The sequence below is a fragment of the Micropterus salmoides genome, unplaced genomic scaffold (assembly GCF_014851395.1).
Source record: "Micropterus salmoides isolate LMB-PRFRI ecotype aquatic unplaced genomic scaffold, ASM1485139v1 Ms_hic_scaffold_20, whole genome shotgun sequence".
Classification (NCBI taxonomy): domain Eukaryota; kingdom Metazoa; phylum Chordata; class Actinopteri; order Centrarchiformes; family Centrarchidae; genus Micropterus; species Micropterus salmoides.
In genome coordinates this window covers 19,355,965-19,379,918 of record NW_024041151.1, presented here as the reverse complement: position 1 = coordinate 19,379,918, position 23,954 = coordinate 19,355,965, and the positions used below count along the sequence as shown (strand labels likewise).

Below are 23,954 nucleotides of genomic sequence, written 5' to 3'. Positions count from 1 at the left end.
GTGATTTTTCATCTATATTCATTATAAAAAGTGCAAAAATTAAATTAGCTAAGCTGTGATGCACAAGACTCCTGGTGCATTTGAAAGACAATAAAACAATAGAAATTAAAAATAGAAACTTTTTAAGCTTCATTTCATTTGTTCTGGAAATGTATCACTTAAAGTGTAAATGTATTCTTATTTTCCAACACTAAATACAGTCTGCACGTAAAATCACACTTAAAGCTAACAGTTACTTGCTTCTTTATACAAAGTCTTTAAGAACTTTCTGGGTCATAGGTCAAAATTTAGGACTCTTCTTAAGACAATTTTCTATCCCAGGACCAATTCAAGAACAAACCTGGTACCTCAATTGACTGACATATCTTTATGTGTCTCATTGAAAGTGGAGATGCACACAATCTGAAAAGACCCCAGTTGAGAGTTTTATAGAGCACATTATTTAACTGCATATGATAATAAATGTCAGGTGGAGGACAACAGGGACAGAAAAGAATACACTCCAGAGTGACTTCTACTGGTTGATATTAGGTGTTGCAAGTTCAGCTTGCCACTTACAATATACTGAGAAATGATTTTTGCACATACTTCATTTCTCAAGCGGCCTCAGGAAGCTTCATTTTGAAGATGTCTGTGGTGATGGTGTCCACCCATGCCTTAATTTAGCTATGGGTCTGGCTGAGGTTCTTTAATATATTGAGTTAGGATCATATTCAAACTGGTTATAGATGCTGGAATAACAACAGTTCCTCCTATAATGTGCCTTGGTGCTCTGACAAAAGTGATAACCCAACCTGTTTTTGTTTTTAAAGTGAGTCCATGTCACTTTTGAAAGATGAAATATCAAATTAATTATCTTATAAATACAATGATGAACTCACAAGCAGCAAAACACATTGTTGCTGAGTTATATTTACTCTGGGGTTTTGCTATTATAACCATCATCAGTATGGTATGACCAGAAGCTTGTGGTGGCTAATGTTAGATAGTTAGCAAACTTTAGATAGGCTTAGATTTTGCTGTGTAACTGACTAATTTTACTGCTGTTAAACTAGGTTTTAGCATTTACTGTCTGATCATTTTCACTTGTCAGTAGCTGACATTGACGTTACATAGGCTTGCTTTAACCCACAGTAGGCTACTTCTGTCAGAAAGTCTCCAACAGTAGGCTACCAGTTTCATCCTGCAGATAACAAACCAGCTCTTCCACAAGAAGTGGTAGGAGCACTGGCAGTTGAACATTTAAAAAGGCCAGTTGATCTCTGACCATCTCTTGGTTCACAGGACATCATCCATGGTGGTTTGGGTGTGTTGGAAGATCTGTGGTCACATCAGTGTTTGTGGAACAGGAAATCTTCATAGGGAACAAGATTGTGATCCACACAGCAAACACTGACACATCGTCAGTCCCATCTGTGATGCAGTACTCTAGTGTTGATCAATTCTGCACTGTATTTTTATGATGCTGTTTGGTAGATGCCTAAAATATCAATGTCACTTTAAGGATTTACATAAATCTTTGGACAGATCTAAGCCATCTCCTTAATGTGGCATTGTCTTTGACGGAAGACACACAAGCTGCCATTAATTCAGATCCTCAACAAAGAACAGTGTGACCATTTGGAGCAGTCACACTTTAACTTGTGGTTGCCTGACTGTGGCTTGAGACATCTGTGTTTCTGAACTTCACATGTGTTACCTCCAATGGATGTGATTGGAGGAGGCGAAAGGCGGGGTACACCCTGGACAGGTCGCCAGTCCATCGCAGGGCCACACATAGACAGACAACCACTCACACTCACATTCACACCTAAGGGCAATTTAGAGACACCAATTAACCTAGCCTGCATGTCTATGGACGGTGGGAGGAAGCTGGAGCACCCGGAGGGAACCCACGCGGACACGGGAGAACATGCAAACACCGCACAGAAAGGCCGGGCAACTGGGGTTTGAACCCACGACCTTCTTGCTGTGAGGCGACAGTGGAGGAGGCCTCTGGGTTTTTAAATCTTCCATCCAATACAAAACCAAAAACATATTTGCTTAACTGGAGAATCTTACTTAAGTTATGAACCATGACTGATGACTCATGCTGCTGACTGACTGTCAACATTACTCTTGTCACTGCGCAAACCTGACAGTTCTTTATGAGAAACATGAGTCTTAAAAATTCTTTTCTAGTTTAGTTTATCATTTATTGGCAATGCACTTGAGATCTAAGTATCCCGGTGGTTCCATATAGGCCTATGTATGTTAGAGTTAGAAAAGTAGTTTAATGGCAACATTAGCTTTTATCTGAGATCAAGAGAGATAAAGACAAATCATCATCATCAAATGTTAAAGGCAAGGGAATGCAACTTTATCAAACACAGAGGTAATTCAAAGCATCCTTTGCATTAAGCCACAAAAGATGGCACCACAATGTGGTATTTTACATGACAAATAAACACACAATATGGTGCATCTCCAGGGATACATATGAATATAAAAACCAAAAGACAGAAGTAGTGTAGAGTAAATTTCAGAGCTCAAGCAAACAAACAGTTTACAATCTTCCCTATTTGACTGTGTGTGCACTTTTCTGCACCTCAAACAAGCCAAACCAAACACGGTGTGTGGTGGAACGTGGGAGAACTTGAAGGGGCTTTCCTTATAGCTGACAAGTGAAACTCAGAGCATATAAAGGTTGACACACTTTATTTAATCCGTTTCGAGTGTATTTTATTCTGTCCCTTTCTGAAATTATTGCGCCCCTCCACCATTGTCAAAAGGTATTTCCGTTCGTCTATACGTCACTGTTTCCCAGAAGACCCCCTCAACAAAGTCACACCGAGAGAGAGAGAGAGAGAGAGAGAGAGAGAGAGAAGAGGCGCGCGTGCGGCCGCGTGTTCTCCTGGCGCACCGATTTACATCTTTTTTTTAATTCTGTCTTTCCCTCCCCAACTACACTAAAGTTTCTGGATCAAACGCATCATCTGAACAGGCTTGATTGGATGGAAAGACTTTCACACTCACAATAAGGTAAGAATGCTTGTTGTAAATTACGTGTTTGCCATTTGTTGTTACACAAGTAGTAGCCTAACAGGTGTTTCCCCATAATCTCTGTTAGACCGTGTCTTATAAATAAACCAAAAGCACCCAAACTTCAGTCATTCGTTGTTCTTCAATTATCGAAGCGCTCACTCTGTCTAGATTGCGGAGTTTTTACGTCGATGAATCAGCCTAGATTACGTTACTGAGATTAACTTTTTTAAAACACACTGCATTAGGAATAAGCTTACTGCAATTTGTAGGTGTAACTATTAGGCTACAGTGTGTGTATTTATCTCAGTTTGTAAGGTATGTGAACACTTGAGCACGGGGTCAGTGCTGGTGCCTTTTTTTCATCTGTAACTGGCCCCGCAGGGACTGTGTAGTATTGGCTCAGATCATGTTCATGTCTCTGTTGTCCGATCTGTTCCTGATGTCAAGACTTCACACTCTGATGTCAGGACCTCCACTGTGGTTCCGCCAGCAATACAGCTGCTTTTCTTTTGGTTTTCCTTTGACTTGGGTGGAGATGAGCTGAGTACATTGATTGACAGAGACAGATCCCTCTCCAGCAGGATGTGTATTTTCTTATCACTTCCTCCAAGGCTCCCAGACAAATAGGCACGTTCACGTTAATGGCGAGTAGTCTTTTTGCCAAAGCAGCCACCAAGAAGGGTAAACAAGAAGGCTAAACTCCAGTGTTAAGGGGAAATGTGATGTTTGGTGAAAATGCGATGTAAGTCCAATATTGTTTTTGTTTTTTTCACTTCAACTTTGAAGAATAATTTTCAGAAACGGTTGCAGCCTCTTGATGTCTTAAATGCACTAAAGGGCTGGATAATGTGTCCGTTGTCGTAGCTTTCCAAACACACTGGATAAACCCTGGTTTTTAAATTCCTTTGGCCTGTGAGAAGGTTTCAGCAGCAGAACAATAGAACAAAAGTGGGACTTTGGTCTGATGTACTGCCAATCCAGATTACTGCTGGTAGCGCTACAAGGTTATATGTGACCAACAGAGGTAGATTAATGAAATAACTATGTGTGACACCTTCCATGACTGTGGAAATGCGTGGAAGAGAAGTAAATGCTTGTTTTTTTTCTGTTCTCTGTATTCTCAACACTGACGCTGGCAGTGTGTATTTACATTTCCATGTAAGGACACTGAAGTGCAGATAAAGCGCAGTTATCCAGTAAAAGTGAGGCCAGTTTAACTGAGAGGTAAATAGCACTAAAATATGCTTTTGTAGTGATGTACAAGCCTGAACTACCACAGGAAAGTGCTACTAAAGTAGGGAATCTAAAGCAATAACCCTTCAAGCAACTTGAAAACTGGGTTGGACTTGGACTTTCTGGCACAGTACTAAACTGGTTTGAATCCTACTTAAAGGTTCAGTGTGTAATTTCTAGTGACATCTAGTGGTGAGGGTTGCAAATTGCACCCCCCCCCCTCCCCTACCCAAGCGAGCAGTATAGCTATGGTGCCTGAGACAGGACAGAGATGTCATCTATGAGATAAAAGAGATTGTCATTCAAGAAATTTCTTTTCTTTAGATGTGTTAAGAAATTATGTAAAACCAAATGTTTTTTTGAATATTATTGTTACTTTTTCATTAATAAACAACAGCCACATGAAGAAATGAAGTGCTACATGATGTCTCATACTCCTGTATTATTTTACATCTTGGGAGGGTTGGCTCATCTGGACTAACATACCAAAGTAAATGAAGAAATTCTCAAACACTGCATCAAGTATGACCACTGACAGATACCAGGACAATGTAAGCCTCACTGTTTCTGCACCACATTCCATTATAAACCACATAATACATGAAGTTTACAAAGGCATGGGCTGGTGAGGATCAAGGCTCCTCTCGCTTTGCTTAATTAGATAAGCAAAATGCAAATATTACCAAAATGTCTTTTGAATTTTTTGAAATACAACAGAAAAACAAAGTAGTACTGACAGACATAATTTCAGCTTGTGGTAAAACGGTGCAACATTTTAATGGACATTTAGCATGTGAAAGTACAAATTACATATTTGTGTGCACAGTGGGAAGCAGTGCTGATCTGAGCTTCCCTGCTGTTACCGTTTCATTATCAATAATATTCATCAGCTGTTTGTCTCAGGAAGGTAACGGCACATTTCTTTCCACGTAACAAAGCCATAATAGAGGCTGGAGAAGAACTACATGAAGTTATAATCCATCTACACATTTTTTCAAAGTTTAGCTGCTTATCTGAGCTTCGATGCTGGAAGCTGCCGTTTTATTGCCAATTAGCGACCAGCTGATTCTCACCAAGGTAACATACAAAGCCAAAACAGAGCGCTGGAGAGAGAGCGATAACTACATGAAATTAATCCAACTAACATAACATCTCAAGCCAAGGCACAGCACTGGAGAATAAACCAATCCAACTAACAATAAATGTTTTTCTACCAGTCAGTAAAAGTTTAGCTGGCTGATGCTTCCATGCTCTAAGCTAAGGTTATGGTTTTATTGCCAATTAACGTTACAGTAGGCACCATGAAATTAATCCATATTTCACACCACTGACAGGGGAAACATGTCACGGCTCTCTGTGATTATGGCCAGCTTCTAGCTAAAGCTATGAACAATTTTCATTTGCATCGCTAAAGTCTGACAAACAAAGTTAATTACCTGTCCAGCAGAAAACAGACAACTTCAGCTCCACTTTGAAAACATCTGCCCCACATTAAGGTTTTAGCCTTCCATCTTGGAAAATCCACAAAATCCATGATTTCTGCCATCAGCTGTCTGTCTCGACTCCATCTGGCTGTCGGCTCTCGTGCTAAATAACACGTTTGTGCTCCTTCATTTGTCCAAATGTCACTTCTCTTCTTACTTCTAATAAACCAGAAGACTACTCGGAGACTGTATATTACTATTATTATTAGTCCCCCTTCTTCTTTGTACGTATTCAATGTAGTGAGGGGCGTCTATACTACCAGGATTACACAAGCAGAAGAAGAACGCCGTGATGATGAAACGCGCTATGTAGCGCCGTGCGCTGTCACGGCTACTGTAGAAACATGAGACAAAATACAGTGACCTCCACAGCAGGGGGTGCCTGTGGTTATGTAGATATAAATGTCTCATTCTAAGGTAATAAAAACATAATGGTTCATTACATAAGGTCTTTATACACCACTGAAAACATAGTTATGGATCTTATATTGCATTTCTGTCAATAGAGCCTCAGAAATATTACACACTGGACCTTTAAAAGACAGGGACTACTTTGTGTCTATAGGTAATCACACATCTGAGCTAAGAAAAATTACATGTGGAGTTCCCCAAGGCTCCATTCTGGGGCCTCTTTTGTGCTTCCACTAGCCACTCAGATTATGAAAAACAACAAAATATGTTATCATAGTTATGTAGATGACACATAGATTTACATAACGAGATCACCAGCGGACTATGATCCCATACAGGCACTGAGTGACTGTATTGAGCAGGTCAACGATTAGATGTGCCAGAATTGTCTTCAACTGAACAAAGATAAAACTAAAGTTATTGTTTTTGGAGCCAGGGAGGAACGATTGGAAGTCGGTAATGTTAAGAACCACAGACCAAGGCAGAAATCTCTGTGTAGTCATGGACTCAGACCTGAAACTAAGGAGCCACATTAAGACAATTACAAAGTCAGCCTACTATCACCCCTACATTTGCCTCCTGTATGTCAAAGAATTGATTTCAAAATCCTGCTGTTAGTTTATAAAGCACTGAATGGTTCAGGGCCAAAATACATTTCTGATCTTCTGCTTTGTTATGAACCATTCAGACCTCTCAGGTCGTCTGGGACAGGTCTGCTTTCTGTCCCCAAAGTGAAAACTAAACATGGAGAAGCAGCGTTATTAGTTAGCCTATAATGCCCCATATATCTGGAACAAACTCCCAGATAACTGCAGGTCTGCTGAAACTGTCAGTTCTTTTAAATCAAGACTGAAGACTTTTCTTTTTACCACTGCTTTTAATTAAATTAAATTAAAGCCATAGATTGGTACCTTTCACTGCACTGTAACATCCGGTTCTCATGTTCTTTGTTTATAGATTTTCACTGCACTGCACTGTAACTTTTACTGTCCTATTTTACCCTGTTTTTTATCCTGTTTTTATAATGTGTTTTATTTTTTCAATTTCTCTTTGTTGCTTTAATGTTTTATGTAAAGCACTTTGAATTGCCTTGTTGTTGAAATGTGCTATACAAATAAACTTGCCTTGCCTTGCCTTCTGTATTTTAATCAAATAACAACAAATTGCAGCAGAACTGTGTAGGGAAATGTGAATTTCCAAACCCAAAATCTTTGTTATTTGATATTACGAAATGGGGAATTCCCCAATAACTGAATTAAATTGAACTGAAACTTCATATCATATCATCACAGCTTTCATAATACAATGCTGCATCCACTTCAAAGCTGACTGAAGGTTGAAAATCTCACAGCCGTTGAGATTTTAATGAAATGATTTGACGTCCACTATATGTTAGATGCACATGAGCGTCAGCTTGAGTGGTCTGGAGAAGGTCACTGGTAAACAGTGATACACACGAATGGAAATAACTGATTACAAAGGGGAAGAAAAAAGTGAAAGGGACAGAGAAGACTCACTATATAGACACTGGCATGGACTATATCATGTTTGCAAATGCTTTCCCCCCTGGAGTAAATAACTTTAACCTTCAACATGTCTGCTCTTTTCTCTGTTCCATAAATCCTAAGAAAGAAAAGCAGGTTTTAAATGTGTGTTTTGTGTTTCAATCAGCAGAGCCAGGTTATCTGTTTCCCCTCACTTCCTCTCTTTATGCAAAGTTAAGCAACTTGTCTCATGCAAATTCATAGCAGCCTTCCATACAAACTTCCACAACAACTTTACTCTTTTGCTGTAGTTCAAAGATAAAGTTAATTATTGTTAATATTATTATCTAACTTCTTGAGAGAAAATAAATAAAGCTGCACTAACTGATCTACAGAATCAATGCAGCCTTGGTTATAATTATTTGACATGATCTGGAAACCTGTCTGTCTTTTTCACTCCGCTGAGATATTTTACTAACTGAATATCTTGGCCTCCTTTGTGAAGGTTATCTGAGGTTGTATCACTCTTTGTAATAATATGACCTAATCTGCTTACAGTATAAAGGATTTTAGCAAAATACCTTGAAAAAAAGAGAAAAAATAACTTAAAAAGTGTTCCACTATTAATACAATGGCTTTTAAATGTTCAGGTGGTTTATTTTGTGTAATTATTAGGAACTTTGCAGGAAAGCATGTCAGTAGTGGGAATGATAAGTGTGTGGAACAGTTTCGGGAAACTTTTTCCTGAAATAAATAGTACATTGTTGGACTGTCTGCTTTGGCCCTGTATAGAAAACAAACTCTACCCCTGTCTTCCAGAGATAGATGGCTTTTCTGAACCGTGTGTGTGTGTGTGTGTGTGTGGTAATCTGCAATCTGTTTGTACAGGCTATACCACTGAGGTCATGCTCTCTCTGTCTCTTTCTCTCTCTCCAGACCGCTGCTCTTAATTTGGCAGCCATTGGGCAAAAACTCCCAGACGCCTCCTCCTCAGTATTCTGCCGCAGTCTGTGACAAGGTTTACCGAGCTGAACACGAAAGAGACAGTTGCAGACAAAGAGGAAGAATGACAGACTGGTGTAGTGTGTGTGAGAGTGAAAGGTAACGAGTGATGTTTGTGGTGGGAACTTCCTCTCTTGGCTGTCCTCCCATGATACAATCACTCTTCCCTTAAGTCGCACTATGTGGTTTGGCAAGCAGGTATTTTGTCTAAAAACACGTCAAGCAGCTGAGCCTGTGGGATGAAAGCGCAAAGAAAGCAAAAAAGAGGAAAAAATAACCATGCTGAAGAATGACCAGCTGGTCTATATTGGCCTGGAGTTGGTGATCGCTTGCTTGGCTGTGGCTGGGAACATCCTGGTCTGCTGGTCTGTCTGCCTCAACTCCAATCTGCAGAGCATCACCAACTTCTTTGTGGTGTCACTGGCAGTGGCTGACATTGCTGTGGGGTTGCTGGCAATTCCCTTCGCTATCACTATAAGGTATTGTTACGTTATTTAATTTTAAAATGCCTCAATTATCTTTTTTACAGGACTCAAATTCAGTGTAATTGTGAACCAGTGTGCTTAAAACTTCAATTAAAAACCTAGTCCCTTTTAGTGGCTTGGTGTGGCCACATGTTTTGACAAATAACCCAGGTCTCAAGTAGATGTGTGGTCTGGTTCTTTGGATGTATAAAACATCTTAAAGCCCACCAGGTCACCTGCTTGAGCTAGTTCCAAACATAGACTATATATAAGAAGTGGACGTAGTCATCGTGACGTCACCTGTTGGTTTTTGGACTGCCGTTTTGAAGACTCGATTCTGGCCGATAGGGCCCTGCCATGTTGAGATGTGACCATATTTGGACTAGACGGTGGCGCTAACGGCCGTGTGTGGAGCTAAATGGCTTGCTTAGTTAGGTGCAGGTCATTTTAATAGGGCTGACAATTTTGTCTAGCAAACTTAAAGCTAAATGTACTCACCAGAGAAAGTGAACAACCAACTCCTAATATGCTTTTTCAACGGTGCTGGTTAAATTTACACAGTGCCGTGGGCACTGTCACGGGCTGGCTCAAAAACCCTGACATGGATAATCACACAGCAACAACAGCCTGCCGCAGCGGTACTATTGCGTTTATTTCACGAGAACTCAAATATTTAATTAACATACCTAATCAAATAATGCAGTGTAGTATGGTAATCAGTAAGTCAGTAGTGTCATGTTTGCATGGATGAAATGATGAGCGCAATGTAGTGCTGAGAGCAAAATAATGAGGAGTGAGAAATAAAGGGAACTGCGTTTCCCTCTTCTCTATCGCCCAAAGTACCAGAGGTAGGATCTGCTTTATATAGTGAGAACACCAGGCACCAGGTGGCTCCAATACATGATGATGACGACCCCGCCTACTAACACCTACAACAGAACACATCTAGCCTGATTGACAGGTCGCGATGGTAACGACTTGTCACTCATAGATAATCCCGCCCTGAAGTATACTCTGCTTTATAGTTTATTTTCCTCTAAATGGCACCATAATCTAGTAAATGAACATCATTGTTGTATTGAAGAAGACATGAAACTAGCGATTGAGACCATAAACTCATTAGGAAAGTGTTTAAGGAGGTAATAAATCTGCTGAGAAGTAGGGTCATTTTACCATTATTTCTAATGGAGCTGGACTTCTTTTTGCAACCAGTAGAGTCGCCCCATGCTGGCTGTTCAACAGAATGCAGGTTTAAGGGACTTCTGCAATGGCTTCACGTCTCAGACCGGAAGCTTCCTGCTTGGTTCCAAAGCATTATTCATTCAGATTTACCGGCATGGTAAATGAATTAAAAGCCTGTCCCTAATATATGGTGAGATCATTGTGTTAAGTAAATAAAAGCCCAGGCTGTTAATTGAAGTTTTAGTTAGTTTTAGTTTCAGTGATTTGGTTAAAAAGATAAGAAAAAATGCTTTACTAGATTTGTAAGAATTTATTATTTAATTTTGATTTTTATAACCTGTGACATTTTCTTGCAAATCAACATCAGTACCGGCTTCTGTGCCAACTTCTTCGGCTGCCTGTTCATCGCTTGCTTCGTCCTCATACTCACTCAGAGCTCCATCTTCAGCCTGCTGGCCATCGCTGTAGACCGCTACATTGCAATCAAGAACCCGCTCAGGTGAGGGTAAACATCAGCTGTACTGTAAACTGAAACTAAGATGTATAGAAAAGGTTGCCTCGTGCATATTACACCAACATTTTGAACATAATGCTGTTTTCACACGTGGCACTCAAGTCAGAGGAGTGTGGGAAAACCATTAAACATGAGAGGCGTCCAAGGAACACATACGGTGGTGTAGCAAAACATATTAAATTAGAGAGAGATCTTATTAAATCTCATTCAGTCTTATTCAAAGCTCATCTGGCCATTTGAGAGCAGATGCAGATTTACAGTATGGTATGTCAACACAGACTTTATTGGGTTACTGTTGCTGTTGGAGGGATTAAACCTGCTGACTTTGATCATTGTTATCCACGTAAATCAACACCATTCAAAAACAATTTATTTGAATTGACTCACTTATTTTGCAGCTTACAACAAAGTAACTTGTTCATTCTTTCTGCAACAGGGATTCTGACCAACACATTGACTCATATAGTTCATCTGTGTGTAACCAAAGACACTGTTGTTTAATCACAACTGCATTATTTACTCCTGCTATGGGAGGATACTTCATATAGTAATCCACAGTGGGTGGTGCATTTGCAATAGCAGCCTTCACACTGGTGCCACAAGCCTAGCACCGAAGACCAGAGAGCTAATGATTCATCAGAGTTTTAGGAAGCTTAATATAGCCTGGCCATGAAAGACCTGTCACATGGGACAACGGCTGTAGATGAGGTGATGTTACTAAGATGTTACTGTAGTTATTCATGCTGTAGTTATTTATTTGTTGTGGATTCCCTTATGTCTGCATAAAGCCATTTGCACTATAATACTTCCGACTAATGTTTTTACACAGTCTTCAGAAATATCTAATAACAGGTCCAGATGTGACTGTGTCTGCAAGTATTCCTGACAGATCTGAATTACATGTCAGAACCAAGAATAGTGATGATTTGTTGATGTCCTAGTGTCCATTTTGTTGAAATTAACCAAATAAAAAAGCAATATAAATAAATATTATAACATAAAGCTATCAATATCTTACAATCTTATCAGGGGTTGCATTGTGAAATAAATGTCCTAACATATGTCAGTGGGAGTTACGTTACCAGCATTCAAACAGTGAATAGTAAAGCTTACATCTTTAACTACAATTATGTGTTTTTTTTGTGATTTCAGTTTCCTCACCCTTTCACTCATCTTAGTACAGTAATTTGTGTAGATCACCATGTTGCTCAGAAGCTATTGCATGACTCAACCGCATAACACATTCTTGAGCACCTTGAGGTAATGTCATAACTTAGATGAGGCAGAAGTGTGAAAGACACTGTAGGAAGGAAATACCCTTTGTTGCAGATTTAGGCACATTGGCTCAACTGTTTGCAGAATCCTGCAACGACACGCAGCAAGATTTCACACTGTGTTTACTGGAAGGAAAAACATACAAAACTGTACTTTTGTTAAACAAAGCCTTCTGTTGCACTGGCATCAAAATGTTTGACCAGACAGAAGTACTGGGGAGGTACTGGTCAAATTACTGTAATTGATTATAGTGTGCGGAAAAGCCAGTAATAATAAATAAACTTCAATGGGACAATTGAAATATTGTTTTGGCTCATTAAATCAATAATGCAAATGGGCTTAAATGCAAAACCTCTGTATACTCATTTAAATCAACAAATACTGACTTTGCCTCAGAGGGATGCTATCACATTAGAAATTAGATAAAACAACTAGCCCTAATATATTGTTGTGCTCTGCTCAATGTTTCAGGTACAATAGTCTTGTGACAGGGGAGAGGGCAAAGGGCATCATCGCATTGTGCTGGGTTCTCTCAGTAGGTATCGGCCTGACACCGATGCTGGGCTGGAACAAAGGTGGGAGATTTATTTAGGCAAATTTAAATGCACCCTTTCACTGCCTCAAGTGTTGCTACCCAAGCCTGTAGAAGAAAATAAAATGAGGCACCAGTTACGTAGACAATAGATTTCTGAGGAGATGGTTTGATACCTGGATTTTGGTTCACATTTGTTTCATTGTCAGTTGTTCAAAGCCAGAAAATCTGAGTTTTGGAAAACAGATCGAGTAAGTAGCAGTCAGGAGTTAATCAAATGAAACACATCTCCAAACATACCCTGCTTGAAGCCTCAACATCCCATTCAAGAACATATTTCTAGAGAAAAGTGCTTAAATTCACATCGTTGTTGACAATTCTGAACAAGAAATGCATCTGTTATTTTGATACTGGCTTCAATTTAGCTAAGTGATTCTTGCTACCGAGATGATTTTTGAGTAATCTGAAACCACCTACCATGCACATTAACCTTCCAAAATTGTATGAAAAATGTTTTACCAAATAAAATTCTCTGGGGCAGCATGGTGGTGCGGTGGTTGGCACTTTCACCTTACAGCAAGAGGGTTCTGGTTTTGAAACCACTGTCTCAGTGGGGCCCTTCTAAATATGGAGTTTTCCGGGGTTTTACCCTGGGCACTCTGGCTTTCTCCCACAATCTACAAAGACTGCAGGTTAGGTTAATCCGCAACTCTAAATTGCCCCGATGCCCATAGGTGTGACCGTGAATGGTTGTCTCTATGTGTCAGCCCTTTGATTGACTGCCCTGCGACCCTCTATTTGGTTGACAGATAAAGCTGGCAATAAATAACCTCTGGCTCTGTTGTACAGGTTGGAACACCACCAACACCGCTACCAACAACAGCTGCCCTGAAGGCCTCACAGAGTGTCTGTTTGAAGAAGTGGTTACAATGGACTACATGATATATTTCAATTTCTTTGGTTGTGTGCTGGTGCCCCTGTTGGTCATGCTGGTTATCTATGCTCATATCTTCATGGCCGCACGGCGCCAGCTCAGACTAATGGGTGTCAAAGTTGCGCACACACCTGCTCCTGGAGAAATAACATCATCGTCGAGCGTATGTCGTTCAACCCTGCAGAAGGAAGTACATGCTGCCAAATCGCTGGCCATCATTGTAGGTTTGTTTGCTCTGTGTTGGCTTCCGCTGCACATCATTAACTGTTTCAACTACCTGTGTCAGGACTGTAAGCGCTCACATATCTGGGTGATGAACATTGCCATCATCCTCTCCCATGCTAACTCTGTTGTGAATCCCTTCATCTACGCTTATCGCCTTCGGGAGTTTAGACAAACATTTCGGAGGATCCTGTATCAGCACATCCTAGGGCAGACGGATGGACATGGGTTTGTGGTTGCGGGCGGTGATGGCAGAGGTGTTGGGGCCAGCAGTATCACGCGGACTTCCTCCCGTACCAGTAAAGAGGGTTCATCATGTGGCACAGTGGTGAATAGCTACATCCTGGACCCCATTCCTGACCAAACTCCAGCAATAGCTACTCATGAAACCTCTTGTCATTGGACATCAAAGTTTAATAGTGCACCAAGCAGCTACATACCCAACGGACATCAAATAAAGTGTAGCACCCTTTCAGTAATGCAACAGCAGCCACGCACCATGGGGTTTGCTGCTCAGGATGGAGTAGAGTCGGTCACATATCTGAGGGGAACAGATGTTTTGGAGGTGAACGACAGTGGAAGTTGCATTGCTTTTGTCAATGTTCAGGCTCTTTCCCTAAAACAGACTGAGTGTGTCCACTCTACAGATCTTACAGAAATCTCATAACAAAGTAAAATATGAAAGATATGTAGGTATTTTAAATGTTTTATTACCACACAACATATAACAGTGTACAAACATGACTATGTTATTCATTTGTTTAGATCTACAAGCACACAACAGAATTTATCAGATGGATGTTTAAAATGGGCTGATACTTACATTTTCTTGACATACAGTGCAATAACATACACCATATTGCCAGAAGTATTGGGCCACCCCTTCGAATCATTGATTTCAGGTTTTCCATTCACTTCCATGGCCACATGTGTATCAAATCAAGCAGCTAGGCATGCAGACTGCTTCTACAATGCTGCTTCTACAGCATAAAATCACAGAGCGGGGTCAGCGCAGGCTGAGGCGCACAATGCGCAGAATTCGCCAACTTTCTGCAGAGTCAATAGCTACAGACCTCCAAACATCGTGTGGCTCAAGAACAGTGCGTACAGAGCTTCATGGAATGGGTTTCCATGGCCGAGCAGCTGCATCCAAGCCTTAAGTGCAATGCAAAGCGTTGGATGCAGTGGTGTAAAGCACGCCGCCACTGGACATTAGAGCAGTGGAGACGTGTTCTCTGAAATGACGAATCACGCTTCTCTGTCTGGCAATCTGAAGGACGAGTCTGGGTTTGGCGTTTTCCAGGAGGACGGTACTTGCCTGACTGCATTGTGCCAAGTGTAAAGTTTGGTGGAGGGGGAATTATTGTATGGGGTTGTTTTTCAGAGGTTGGGCTTGGCCACCAGTGAAAGGAACTGTTAATGCTTCAGCATACCAAGACCTTTTGGACAATCTCATGCTCCCAACTTTGTGGAAACAGTTTGGGGATTCCTGTTCCAATATGACTGCGTACCAGTGCACAAAGCGTCCTGACCCCAAACCCTGATAGAACACTTTTGGGATGAATTAGAAGAAAGACTGCGAGCCAGGCCTGCTCGTCCAACACCGGTGCCTGTCCTCACAAATGCACTTCAAGAAGAATGGTCAAAAATTCCCATGAACACCCTCCTAAACCTTGTAGACAGCCTTCCCAGAGGAGGTGAAGCTGTTATAGCTGCAAAGGATGGGCCAACTCCATACTAAACCCTACAGATTAAGAAGGGGATGTCATTAACCTTCATGTGCATGTAAAGGCAGGTGTCCAGAAACTCTTGGTAATATGGTGTATATTGGCAGTGTGTTCTTAATATCCTTTCTCAGCTGTACTGTATCTTGTAATACGAGTCTTAAAAAGTTTCAATTCTTGAACTGCATTTTTTAAAAATGTGGCATCAGGTCAACTTTTTTGATGATCATCTGTATTGTTTTTACTTACTGGAAAATTAAAAGTCTTAAATACGTGCTAGTGTACTGTTTATCACCTGCTGAGATCGCTATTAACTAGTCACACCAGTCACGCCAACTATTAATGAACTGTCTTTCCATGAACCTAGCTATACGAACCTACATACTGTTAATAGCTGAAACATATGAAGTATGTCCTACTAAGAGCTGTAACTAATGATCCGAATGAACCATAAAAAGTCCTGTCTGACAACTTGGGGAAACAACGTTGTTGCAAGCATAAGGCGTGCACCTTCCCTGTGTAAAGATCTCATCATAAAAGGCCATCTCTCTATAAGTGCTGGATAGCTACAGAACATTTAATGTTGCCAGTTTGATGATTCATTTGATAACTGCCAGGCAACACGTGTTGCATTGCTGGTACAACAACTATGTGACATGCGTCAAAGGCATCCAATGTATACAGGGCAGTTACCAACCATCCAAAACAAAGAGCTTGTTCGAACTATTCAAATATCTCTCCATATGCTTGTAGTAGGGCTACATTCTGAGTCAGGCTTGCACAAATAGACAACATGAAAAAAAACACATGTACCCACACACACGACCACAGACTACTCAGCAAGAAGTGTTTACAGAGTAGACTGGCTGCTGACGCCGGTCAATGGACCTAATGCAATGGAAATCAAATGAAGGTCTTTTATTATGCCATTATGCCTTCTCTTTCCTCATTAAGCTTCATTGTCGGAAAGACCTGCATTAAGCAACATCTACGTGCCTTAAAGTAATCCCAGAGACATGTCACCAGGAATAAACATACATGAGTATGTATCAAGGTCATGTATGTTTATTCAAAAACTCAGTTGTATTTTATAGTTTGTGGTTTGGATGAAGCCATTTCATTTTAATGCTTTGTTGTTGTTGTTTTTGCTACTTTGATAAGCATGAGATAAGGATTAGGAAAATGATGTGGCTATGGGAGTCTCTGTAATTTTAAGACAATAAAATAAACAAAACCCTGAATCTGCCTCGTTGATGCCATTATTTGTCTTGTAATCCCACAAAAGGCTCCAACAGGGTCAATGATAGTATGATGTCCTGAAAGAAAACAATCCAGTGGGCCTCTTTATAGCATGCCATTCAGTGATAAACTATTGTATGAGAAGCATGATATTGGCATGCAAATGTTTTTTTTGTTGTTGTTTTAGAAAGAACAAGCTAAATATTAGAGACTCATTAACAGTTTCTTAGAAGCAACAGCAATATCTGATTATCATTATGTGCTCTCTTAGGCTGATGCAGTGGAGACATGGACCCACAACATACATAAAACTTTTGGTGTCAACCATCTAGTGGAAAGACCTTGCTTCGGTGAGAGACCACGCTGAGGAAAAATAATGTACCTTATGTGCTCGTTCTAATAAAAGTCATGTGCGTATGTGTGTGGGAGGTGGTTGGTTTGCATTTTTAAATACAGTCTATGGTTTGCATAGACCCACATATTTATGCATAGACTGCATAAACTCTTGAACTTTTAACATTGGTCCTCTTGTGACTAAATCTATACAAAAACCTGTCTAGCTCTGGTAGTCAGTGTGCAGCTGACTTTGTTATTCAGATGACAGAAATGACCAAGGATCAGGCAAGGCAGGTAGGTGAAGTGGTCTGCAATAAATATGTTCCTAACAACAATATCAAATGTTCCTATTCCATAGTGAAAACATAGGGGTCATTTTTTTTAGCCATGTATCTGAAAAACTGATGTAGGAATACAAAAACTATGTTTGTTAATACAGAAGAAAGTACAAATAAAAACTAGAATTGCAAGCAGTTGTAAGCGTGGCCCAAACCCCCGGCGCCAGGTGCGCCACTCGCCCTTCGGGCGCCGCGCAGTGGGTCTGGGGGCCCATGGTAAATAAACATACCACAGTTTGAAATTAAAGGGACATGCGGTTCTGGAGATATAAAATTAATCTATGTCTATGGCAGTGTTATTTCATATAGCCTACGATTAATAGTGCCACCGAGAGGCCGATTGACCCCAAATTTCACACAGCCCCTCGGGAGTCCCTGAGTTTGGTGGACGATGCAAAGCTGAGAAATGACATCACATCCAGTTTTTAGCGGGTTTCGCAAATATTTGTTTGCCTATAATTTGGACGTTTTTTCGCGTATAAAAATTTCCTCTACATCTTTTATCAGCTTGGTCCGGCGATTGTCCATGCCAAGTTTGGTGTCGATCGGACTTGCCTGGGAGGAGTTAAAAAATTTATTTTTTAGTTTTTCACAATTTAGCTAAATGAAAATGTCATCGCACAGAGGCGTGTCCCATACCATACAAATTGCAGTATCCCCACAAACACGTAGAAATAAGGTTTATGAATGTGTGATGTAGTAGCGCGTAGTTATGGGGCAAAATGGCCCAAAATCTCATTGAAAGGAATGGGATTTTCCCACGGTATTTGAGCTTTGATTATAGCGCCACCTATAAGCCGAATTGCACCAAATTTTTCAGGTGTCATCAGAACCCCATGGGGAAAAAATTACCTAAATTTGGTGTCAATCGAACTTGTGGTTATGGAGATATAAAATGCATCTAAGTCAATGGAATTTTTTTTCACATCTTTAATGTGCAATAACAGCATCACCTATGGGCAAATTTGGGTCAACTTTGGTGCCTGTAGTAAGGAGACCATGCTGAACAATTCGGCTCAAGTTTCATTTCAATGTGACTTGTGGTTATAGGGGAACAATTTTTTCGGGTTAAATAGCGCCACCTAGGGGCTCACATTTTGCACAGGCGTTCAGGGCACCTCATTATTGCTCCAAATTTATGTCGATCGGACATTCCAGACCTAAGATATGACATCACTTCTTGTTTTTATTGTTTTTTGCTAATATTTGTAAGCTTATAATTGCGACATTTTTTGTTGGATCAAAATTTCCTCTATAAACTTTTAGCAGCTTTGTCCAGAGATTATCCGTGCCAAGTTTGGTGTTGATTGGACTTGCGGCTTCGGAGGAATTAATTAAAATAGGTTTTTAAGTTTGCTTATTGCGCCTCCTAAAGGTAGAAGTCAGCGAAGTTTCTTGCCTGCCGTCGTCACATGGGTCTGAACCTACCCTGTGAGTTTTGCGTCTGTAGCACTTACCATCTATGCCGCAGTATCAGGCCTAGTCCACACGGACACTGGTATTTTTATAACCGAAGTTTTCCTCCTTCGTTTAAAAACAATATCCGTCCACATGAAAACGCAAACACAAATTATCAAGCGCTGTCAAGCGCATGCCAAACCACCTGGCGGCGATATGGCCCTAACCGTAAAGAAACGTTGGCCAATCAGAGCCTAATAAAATTGTAATTTCTGAAAATCCTCACCCTGGCAGGGGTTTTCAAAAATATTCACTTTTTTTTTTATTGCAGATCATTTGTTAAAATTTGCTGAAAAAAGAAATTGAATACAAAAATCATTTAGTTACATTTCACGTTTTCATAAAGAATAAAAAAACTGTAAAAAAAAGAAATATAAACAACAAAAAAGTATACAGCCAGAGTATCAAACAATAAATATTAGTTAACTTAAATATAAAGTTAAATTAGATAAATGTTGCAAACATTTTGATGCTAATTTACCCTGTAATCCAGATATACAGACTATATAATTTTTTAAGTCAAGTTTAAAAACATTGAAAAGAGGTTTGTTCTTCATAAAGTTTGATTTATGAATAAGAAAAATTCCAAGCAAAATTAATAAATTGATTATATATTGTATAGAGTTTGAATCAGAAAAATAAAAGAAGATGTCAAAATTAGATAAGTGTATGTTTGAGCCAAAGTGTCCATTAATAAAACATTGTATATCATTCCACAAAGAAGAGCTATGTGAACAGCTATAGAATAAATGGTCTAATGTTTCTGTTTCCAAAGAACAGAAGCTGCATTTTTCGTCTACAGTAGGGATAAATTTTCCCTAATCTTGTTACAGGGGTAATAGTGGTGATATATTTCTTTTACTATTTTTGTAATCTAAAATGTATGTGGGTTACTCCATGCTCTATTCCAATTAATATTTTCATACAAGGGGGTCCATTTGTACCTGGAGGCAGGGATAGATTTTGCACATAAAAGGTTTTTAATTACTTTGTTGTTGACCTTTCTGTCTAGAAAAGCTGGAGAAAAATACATAAATTTGATCTAAATCTTTCTCATCTCTAAGTAGGGTGATGATCCCATGGGGTATAGCTCTGGTTACAATATCAAATTCTTATCTCGGAGGATGGAAGTTAAATTTATGAGTGAAGTTGTCATAAGTTAAAATTTGATTTAAGTTATTTAATAATTGGGATATCAGTTGACTGACATCTTTAAACCAGTTTTGTATAAAGAGAGTCTTGTTTCTATGTATGATGTTCATGTTGTTCCAGATAAAACATTTGTGAGGGGAGAAATTGTGTTTGTACAAAAGTGACCAACAAGTTAGAGCCTGTTTATGGAAGTTAAACAGTTTGACTGGCAGACCGTTGATGGAGTATCGGCACTGAAGCAAGAACGTGATTTTACCAAGTTTTTCAAAGATAAAGTTTGGAACAATGTTCCAAAAACCTTTTGGATTTTTCAAAAATCTTTTAATCCAGTTGATTTTTAATATCTCATTGAAAATTGAGAAGTCAATTATCACAAAATCCCCCTCCTCAGTTTTATTAGTCAAGAAGATGTTTTTCCTGATTTTATGGGGCTTCTTCCTCCATATAAAGTTATATAATAGTTTGTCTAGATTGGCACATTGTAACTTAGGTAATTCTATTGATGTAAATAAATATGCTGCTCTTGAGAGACCTTCTGCTTTATTCTGATAACTTTGTTTATGTAAAATCTAGATAAAAACGAGAGTTTTGGGTTGTAAATTCATGGGTCATTTTTGACCCACGTTATGCATTTGAAGGGGTTTGCATGCCATGCGCATCAAAGGGTTAAGAGGATAGATTAGCTTAAAAATCACAAGTCCCACAATGCACCGCACGGCGCCACAGGAAGTACTTCGTTGATCCGTTGTTGCATTGTGGGTAGGCGGAAAAAGGCTCTAAAAGGTACGGCGGAGATCCAAGCGCACGTTGCAGAGTCGTTGAAGAAGAAACAACAAAGAAATCCGTATTCAAGACAGAATTAAGGTAACCGTATTAACAGAAAGGGACAAATATATTATCACATAGTTTACCACAATAGTGGTGTTTGTCTGTGTTTTTTTAAAAGAGCTTATTCATTCATTTGGCCGACATGGTTCCGTGTATTTGACAAACTCGAGAGTTTCTGCTCCATAAGAGACAAATGTTAATGTGAATTGAGAAAATTATACCAGCTGTGGTTTGTACCAATAAGTACTTCAAGATAATGTATAGAGGCCTTAACTATTTTTAGGTAAGTTACCGTTGCATTATTGTAAATTCATCGAGGACTATCGTTAGCTAGTTAGCCACAGTAGCTAATTTAGCTAACGGCTAAGTTTAATTTTTTTTAGCAAAGATATTTGTGGTATTTATGAAGCTTGAATTTAAGTTATTCCCACACCACATCTTACCAAAGGCCCTTGATTGATACGCTTGTAAAATTTTAAAAAGCAGTAGCTACGTTTTAGACTGATTGGTTACAGTATTTCCAAAGCAGTGTTTGGTTAGCATGAATGGCTTCACATAACTCAATGTTTTGACCGACCCAATTTGCAGTTTCTCTGCAGTTTGACACTGACGATATAACTAAAATAATCAGATATAGTATCAAAAACAAACTCATGATTTTAGCCCAGCAACCGAAGAACATTGGTAAAATACTTCAAATAAGGTAAATTGTAGAAATCTGTTTGATGGACCTTATAAAATGGAGACGGCACATTTTAAACATTTCCTACAATACATGTTGTTTTTCAGGAAGACAGAACAAACATGTCCATTGGTGTACCAATCAAGGTTCTGCATGAGGCAGAGGGACACATTGTGACCTGTGAGACAAACACTGGAGAGGTGTACAGGGGAAAGCTGATTGAGGCTGAGGACAATATGAACTGCCAGGTAGGTCCTTAATAATAAAGGATGAATAACAATCTTAAATGAAGCACCTTCTTAATACCTGATTTCTCCACACTTATTTGGATTTTTAATTAACTGATATTTTTTTATTAAATCTTTAATTCATGATCGGTGTGCTCAATTACTTGAATATATAACTTAATTTGTGTGCGAGTGCTCTTTTTTTTTTTTTTTGAACAATCTTATCATATGTGGCATTTCAGTAAATTCCCATTAAATATAATGTGTAACAATACAGAAAGGAAACCCTTTGTGAGTGAGATTTCAGGAGAATTGCATAGTGCCCTCTTGTGTAGCTTTCCTGAACCAGAGGCTGTGTTGAAAGTGTTTCCTCCAATCTACATTTGATTTTTCCCTGGTTGTACCCCGATGTGGAACCCAGGAAGAGTGGCTGCTCTACTGTTAACAGCTAATGTGGAGCAAATAATAAAAAAATTGACCCTTAGCTTTATTGTGTGTTAGGCGTATATTTTTATATTGAAGTTTTGGTACACTGTGTTTATGGATTTTTAAGTGTTTTCTTTTTCTGTGTTCCTCATCTGCTCGTTTATACGTTTCATCAGTTTGACTCCTACTTTATCCAAGGTTTGCAATCTCCCCCATCTGTTGGTCTCTTATTGAACGCATTAGTTGGCTGGTCCTTAAGTACTAAAGCCATGGCTCCCAATCTTGTTAGATACTTGAATAAACTAGATTCAAAGTTGTGAATCAGTCCCGCCATTAGATGTTAAGAAGTGAAAACAGCAAAGCTGTAGTGTTGAAAGATGATTGTGAACCACTGATTGAACAGACCTCAATCAGTGGTTCAGAATTTTGTTAGATTTACTGTAACACTTCTGCGATTTTTCTTTCAACCATATACTTTTTTCCCCCTGTACACTACAGATGTCCAATATAACAGTGACTTATCGTGATGGCCGGGTAGCACAGTTGGAGCAAGTCTACATCAGAGGCAGCAAGATCCGCTTCCTGATCTTACCGGACATGTTAAAGAATGCTCCTATGTTAAAGAGTATGAAAAACAAGAACCAGGGATCTGGTGCAGGAAGGGGAAAGGCAGCTATTCTCAAAGCACAAGGTGAGTGGGAAGCTTTTGGACCAGTATCTCCCAGAAAATCACTGGGTTTTCATCAACCTCATCACATCTGCTGCAGCTGTTTAATTTCAGCAGTTTATACATTTAATCACTTATTTTTTGTACAGCAAAAGTATAACTTGTAAGGGGAGAAATGCTTTTTCACATGCTGCTAAATTCTAAATGTTACTCTAAGCACTTTCATTGGACTGGTGTACTTTCATCCAAGTGAGTTGTATTTGCGTTTTGACATTGTGAAGGAGTTGCCAACCTGAGAACGGAACCGATAGATTTTAACAGGTTTCCACTAAAGCGCTTCATCGTTGTATTAAGGGGTTATGCCCTAACTTGTATAAACAGTATGGATACAATAACATTTGTATATAAAGATCAATTCAATAGACTAAAATACCTGTGTTAAATGCATCCAAGTCCCGGCTGTGGGGCCTGTGTCAGGGGTATTGATTCGATTCTACTTTTGAACTTCAAATTATATATTGAATTCTATTTTAAGATGAGACAACTTGTCTACTATTTAAATCAGATTGTTAATTTTATTTCTAAACTGCTGTCTTTTGTCTGCAGTGGCAGCGAGGGGTCGGGGTCGTGGTGGAATGGGAAGAGGCAACATCTTCCAGAAGAGGCGATAACTGCTCCAGCGGTGTGAAGATTGTTGCATTGTATAGTGTCCTTTTTGGGGGGGGGGGGTCTTATCCGGTTTGAATATCTTGGGCAGTTTGCCATCCTGTGTTTTGCAGCATGTTGCTTTAATTTCATTTTTTATGAAAATAAACATATTTCACTTTTATGATTCTTGTCTGAATGACTTGTCACATTACTACTTTTCCGCATGACCACTCTTAAGTTAAAATGTTCACCTAAGTTTTTAGCATCTGCCCCAGTCAGATTTTTGCGTCATGGATTGATTTTTCTTGCCTGCTAACACATGAAATGTTAAAGTATTTGGTGTGATCTTTGCTCAAGTTTACTATAGAGATGGTAAACCGTACAGTTTGTGTGGCAACCAGAGGAATATTAAGTCACCACATTCTGAACAAATAGGCTTCAGTGCTTATAGAACATAAATCCCAGCAT

The 23,954-nt window shown here is 39.4% G+C and overlaps 2 protein-coding genes across 2 annotated transcripts; both read left to right on the top strand.

Moving 5' to 3' along the window:
* The first annotated feature begins 2,724 nt into the window (after window positions 1-2,724).
* On the top strand, window positions 2,725-14,925 carry adora2ab (adenosine A2a receptor b). Its single transcript, XM_038734597.1, has 5 exons — window positions 2,725-3,021; window positions 8,573-9,117; window positions 10,652-10,783; window positions 12,545-12,648; window positions 13,455-14,925. The coding sequence occupies exons 2-5, from the start codon at window positions 8,918-8,920 to the stop codon at window positions 14,426-14,428; spliced, it is 1,410 nt and encodes a 469-aa protein (XP_038590525.1). The 5' UTR covers window positions 2,725-3,021; window positions 8,573-8,917; the 3' UTR covers window positions 14,429-14,925.
* Window positions 14,926-20,722: 5,797 nt separating this feature from the next.
* snrpd3l (small nuclear ribonucleoprotein D3 polypeptide, like) lies at window positions 20,723-23,667 on the top strand. The gene is made up of 4 exons (XM_038733835.1): window positions 20,723-20,872; window positions 21,626-21,766; window positions 22,670-22,862; window positions 23,445-23,667. Exons 2-4 carry the CDS (start codon window positions 21,641-21,643, stop codon window positions 23,507-23,509), a joined length of 384 nt encoding a protein of 127 aa, XP_038589763.1. The 5' UTR covers window positions 20,723-20,872; window positions 21,626-21,640; the 3' UTR covers window positions 23,510-23,667.
* The last annotated feature ends 287 nt before the right edge of the window (window positions 23,668-23,954 follow it).